This window comes from Silene latifolia, chromosome 1 (genome assembly GCF_048544455.1).
Source record: "Silene latifolia isolate original U9 population chromosome 1, ASM4854445v1, whole genome shotgun sequence".
In the NCBI taxonomy this organism is placed as follows: Eukaryota; Viridiplantae; Streptophyta; class Magnoliopsida; order Caryophyllales; family Caryophyllaceae; genus Silene; species Silene latifolia.
Genome location: NC_133526.1, coordinates 28,894,521 through 28,900,259, shown reverse-complemented (window position 1 = coordinate 28,900,259; position 5,739 = coordinate 28,894,521). Strand labels below are relative to the sequence as shown.

General features: G+C 39.2%; 1 protein-coding gene across 1 annotated transcript; it reads left to right on the top strand.

Annotated features, from left to right (window-relative positions):
* Positions 1-5,100: 5,100 nt before the first annotated feature.
* Positions 5,101-5,739, top strand: LOC141642876 (uncharacterized). The gene has a single exon (XM_074451854.1). It carries the CDS (start codon positions 5,101-5,103, stop codon positions 5,737-5,739), a length of 639 nt encoding a protein of 212 aa, XP_074307955.1.

Below are 5,739 nucleotides of genomic sequence, written 5' to 3'. Positions count from 1 at the left end.
TTCCTTAGTGTGGCTGCTGCTTCCTGTAGTACTCCCTTCAATCCAATCCAGTCAATTCAAAGATAACATCTACTTTCTGGGAGGTCAACTTTTGGAAACTTCGACCGGAAAGTCTTTGTAAAATATAATTTTTCGTAGAAAAAGTTTGCCTGAATCTTGCTAGTGAGTTCCCAGATGCTACTACTCTGAATGCTATAGTTCTTATGCCTTTTATTCCACATTCTATCTTCAATTCTTCATTCATGCCAAGTTTTCAAATCCATTTAACACATAGAGTGCTCTATTCCATGATAGAAGCTCCTTAATACCAATTTAGGGATAGCAGTCTGTGAAATGTGGATATCCATCCACCCAAAATTAAATGGGTGGGATATAGATGACGATTTTTTTTTTTAATTCGGAAAATTCACGTGGTACCCCCGAACTTTGCCATTTTGCACGTGGTACCCAATTTTTTAAGTTTGTTTACATGATACCCTCCAAGTTTGATTTTCATGCACATGTCCATTTTATCGCTATGAAAAAACTCAATTGAGCATAACTCTTAGACCGGAATTCAGAATCGGTCAATTGTTTTTTCTAGAATGATTATATCGTAATAATCTACGATTTGAGAAAAAAAAATTGTCGACTGACATTTTATAGGTTTTTTTTTTTTCCGAAAATTTCAAATCAATCATATCTTCGATCTTAAATTTACGAATGTCCATTTCTATTTTATCAATTTATAGATCTCGAAAAGCTAATCAATTTGAAAAAAAAAATTAGTCAATTCCGAATTATGGTCTATGATTTATGCTCAATTGAAATTTTTATGAACGATAAAAAAGGCACGTTGTGCTTGAAGCTCAAATTTCAAGGATATCATGTGCACAAACTTAAAAAGTTGGGCACCATGTGCAAAATGACAAAGTTCGAGGGTACCACGTGAATTTTCCGTTTTTAATTTAGGGTGGAGTATTGGTCATGGTCTATCATCCGCTTAACCACCCGGTGAATATCCTAAATTAAATGTTTATGATTAATTTTTACAAAAATTAATAAATATTTTGATTAAAAAGAATAATATTTTAAGTTTCTTTTAAAAAAAACTATATAAATTTTATTGGGTTTCCCTTATTGGTTTTACAAATAATACCGCAACTTAGTAACGCTGCTAACTTCTTTAGTCATTGTGTTGTTTCACTGATACACCGAGAATACCATTCTCAAATCACAGTTTTTGGTGATGTACGCTTTTAATTTGTTTGGTGATACACGTTTTTAATTTTATCGTCTCAATTGTTTTTCTGATATATTATTTTTGAATTGTATAAGCGTGAAAATATTCAACGGGTTCCCGCTCCACCGATGGATGAAAAAATATTAAATGAATGAGGGTGAGATATGGATGACCATAAATTAAATTAAATGAATATGGATATGGATATGACTACAGTAAGTGGATTATACATCTGATGTAGTACATAAGATGATATAGTTTTTGAGCATTAAGATAAAGTTTTTGAGTTTTAATTTAAAAATTTCGAGTTTTATTATAAAGTTTTTGAATTCATTTATTTAAACATTAATATCAAAAGGTTACATTATAACTCAAAAAAATTACATATAACCTCAGAAAAATTTGATGTTTGATGTCATAAAAGTAAAATGTAATTTATAAACTCTATAGAATTAAAAAAAAATACAAAAAAACACAAAAACTCATTAAGTGTGAGGTAGTACATTTGATGTACAATCTTTTTTCTCATATGGCTAACCCAATGAATTATACAAAATTGAAAATTTGTAAACGTAATCTCTTATGTATGTGAATTATATTAAAACTAGTTTTCCAACCCGTGCATTGCACGGGTGATAACGGAAAGTATGATTAAAAGTAACAAATTATGTGTTTTTTATATTTAGTAAATTATTAAATTTTAGAAATTTTTACTTTGTCTACCTACACAATTTTGATAATTTTATGTTGATTAATTTTATTCGAAATACTCTACTTTTTTTCCTCAACTTTTTAAATTATGATAGGTGACATATGAAAAGTGGAGATAAAATTATTGTAAATTTCATAACATGTTTATTTAAGCAATATAAATTTTATTTTACTCATTGTTGTACGTTTTTTTTTTCATATTCTCCTTCTTGTTTGTTTTCCTCTCAATTCTCTACCTTCTCTCTCATTTCCTCTCCCGTCCACCATCTCCTGGAAGTATGAAAGCAGCGTTTGCCATCACCGTCTGACTAACTCGAGACCCTCCACTGCATAGGTGACTGCACCCAACACCTCGGACCACGATGTCCCTCCCAACCCCTATCTCATCAGCCCCACAACTAACCACCACCCTGCAATCCATATCCTACATCCTCCAATGACTACCCTACCCCATCTTACCTCCATGACCATCCCCTATGTCCCCCACCATACCTCCGGCATAACACCCCCCATCCCCATGCGTGACCCCTGACCCTTCTCCTAACGTTATCCGACTCCCTACCCCCATCATTACCCACCCATCGCGACTCCTCTTCATCACAACCTCCTACCATCAATACCGCCCATTCAATCGCCTTGAAGTCGCCAAATAATATTTTATTTTCTTGTCTTTTCTTTTGTTTATTGAGTCATGTTGACACTTACCTCTCAACATTGTAAATCATTTTGTTATGCACCACAGTTAATTTGAGATGATTTAAAATGAGAGATTGAACAATAAAATCAAAATGGATAAAGTATTGTTTTTGATAACACCTTTTTTTGCTTTTAACATTTATAATTTAGAGGCATTCACAAAATAAAGGGCCTTCACAAATCACTCTTATATATCATAGAAAATATATCCTATTTGTTTAACTTTAATTTTAGCATAAATACAAATGAAAAAATTAATAGGGGACCAATTATTTGATGGCAAGTAAAATTAGAAAAATATTTATATTTATTATTTAATAGATTATCAAACCAGTATATAAAATTCGAACCATGAATATCATACTCTACCAAAGGTCAGCATTTACTTTTATCAAAAATCAATCCAACTACAATACCTCAAAACTGCTCCTAGAGTTTCCTATGGAGATTTCGGTCTAGGCTCGTCTTTGCTCTTTCCTTCATCTCTTGGGGTCTTTTCCTTCCGTCTCGACGTGAGGACTTCGATAAAGCTTGCTACTCTCTCATTCTGCGGTTTGTTCTTGTTTTTTGTTTTTCGATTTTCTGCCCTGTGCTTGTTGATTGGAAACCCTTCGATGGGAACAAACCCTAATCGAGGACCGGGGAAGGAGATTATGGGGTGCGATGCTGGGGAATCTGATGGGGTGTTTGAATGGAAATCGGGGGAAGGGAGGGAACAACTAAAGCATAACCTAACCCTTGTGGGGAAAATATGGACGATAAAGGCGGTTAATGCGAAAGTGGTGATCGATACTATGACAAAAATTTGGAATTCATCTAAACCGATTATAGGCAATATTGTGGATGCAAAGGAGAAAATTTTTGTGTTCAAATTTCCTGATATCCGTGAGAAAGAGAAGGTCCTTGAAGGGCAGCCTTGGCATTTTGATAAAGCGGTGTGGTGTTTCAATGAACCTAACGAAGATGGGAAGATAACGGACGTGCCACTTTATCGACTGCCAATTTGGGTTCGTATATATGATTTGCCTATCAGTGGCCGCAGTAATGTCAGCAATCTCCGGAGACTCAGTGGACAGTTGGGTACGTTTGTTGCAAAAGGGGAACATGAGGGTGACGGGATTGATAGGGCGATTAGGATCCGTGTTCTGCATGATGTTCGTAATTCGGTGAAGGCATCAGTCGCCATTAAAATGCAAGGTGGGGATGTGGTTCATTTTGATCTCAAGTACGAGAGGCTTCCAAACTTTTGCTACGGGTGTGGGTTGATGGGTCATGGGGAACGGGATTGTGATGAGGATCCGTATGAAGAACATGAATTGAGGTTTGGTGAATGGCTCCGTGCATCCCCGCGGAAAAATCTCAAGACGGTAGGGACAGTCCCTATGAAGGCTGCTAAGAACCTTAGTGCAGTGTTTGAAGCGGAGAAGATAAGAAAAGAGGAGCTCGACATTGAAACCATGATCCATAAATTACAAAACATTGCGGTCTCCTTGAAGCAAAAGAAGAACCAACAAATGGAGGATGGAGGGCATGGTGCGGGTGCTATGGTGTATAAGGGTGGAGAACAAGTAAGGGTTGTGGAGGAGATGGAGGTCGGTAACGTTGCCGAAGGGAGAGGAGGGGTGGAGGAGGGAGATGAGTGTGAGTTGGCTGAGGGGGAGCTGGAAAAGGGGACTGATGGGCGAGGGGAGGGTAGTAAAATAGTGTCAAAAATTAGAACATGGACGAGATTACAGAGAGTTGACATGGCAGAGAAGGTACAGACGTCGATGGAGGGAAGTGTGGAGAGACTTTATTTCGATATGGATGTGTTTTCATCTGAAGCGGTGGTTGAGGGGACTCAACCCCGCCGGGCCCAATGAGTCTCTTGAGCCTTAACTGTAACACCCCGGCCCAAACCGGGTCGGGAGCGGTTACTTATGATAGCTCACCAGGCTGTGTACATGGCCCACAGATCAACACAGGTCCTTTATAGCGCATTTTGTCCTCACTCATGCGCATCCCGAAAACCTTCCCAGGAGGTCACCCATCCTAAGACTACTCCCAGCCAAGCACGCTTAACTTTGGAGTTCTTTCATATAGATGACCATAAAAGAAAGTGCACTTTGTTGATATGAGTAGTAATTCCAATCTCTTTAAGCACTAGTCATTTAAGCCTATCACTGGACCTCTTCAATTACCGTGGGGTGTTACATTAACTGCACGGGCCTGGGCAACCCGGATGCGGTAGCCGGTCTATGTAACTTACTCCGGAAGGAGGCTCCGAGTTTTGTTTTCTTGTGTGAGACAAAACTTTGTAGTACAGATATGCACAAGCTTAGGAGCAGGTTGGATGATTATGAGGGGTATGCGGTTGATTGTGTGGGTAAATCTGGGGGCTTGGCTTTTCTATGGAAAAAGAAGTATGTATGTTCGATTTCTTCTGCGACGGTGCATTATATAGATGTGGAGGTTGGGGAAGGCGAGGAGAAATGGCGGTTACGGGGTTCTATGGGTGGCCGGCTGTCCAGGATCGTCACTTGTCATGGCAGCAACTGAGAATCTTAGCCTCGACGTCGTTGTTGCCGTGGATTTATTTGGGTGACTTTAATGAGATCCTTTACTCCACAGAAATGAAAGGGGGCTCGCGTATGCAGTGGCAGATGAATAATTTCCGGGATGCGGTAGATGAGTGTGGGTTGCGTGACCTCCCTTATGAGGGGTATGAGTTCACTTTTGACAATGGGCAAGGGGGAGATGCAAATAGGCAATGTCGTTTAGACCGAGCTATGGTTACTGGGGCATGGTCGGATAAGTTTCCTTACGCCAAACTCTTTCACCTTGATAGGGAATGGTCTGACCACGCACATATCAAGGTTCTTCTAAATGGGCGTGTGGACTCGGATGAGAGGGCTCCTAAGCTGTTCCGGTTTGAGCAAATATGGGTAGGGCAAGACGGGTGTGAAGATGCTGTAAGAAGGGCATGGGAATACGAGGATGGAGAGCTGATTTCCTCGCTCCAACGTTGTGCAAGCGAGTTGCAAAAATGGAAGGGAATAAGTATTGGGAAGATTATGCGAGATTTGCAAAAGAAGCGGGCACGACTTAGAGCTTTAAACGAAGGGGGCTGA

Bases quoted from the DNA above. Each gene is read 5' to 3' on its own strand.
- LOC141642876 (XM_074451854.1), top strand. From the start codon at position 5,101: ATGGCGGTTACGGGGTTCTATGGGTGGCCGGCTGTCCAGGATCGTCAC.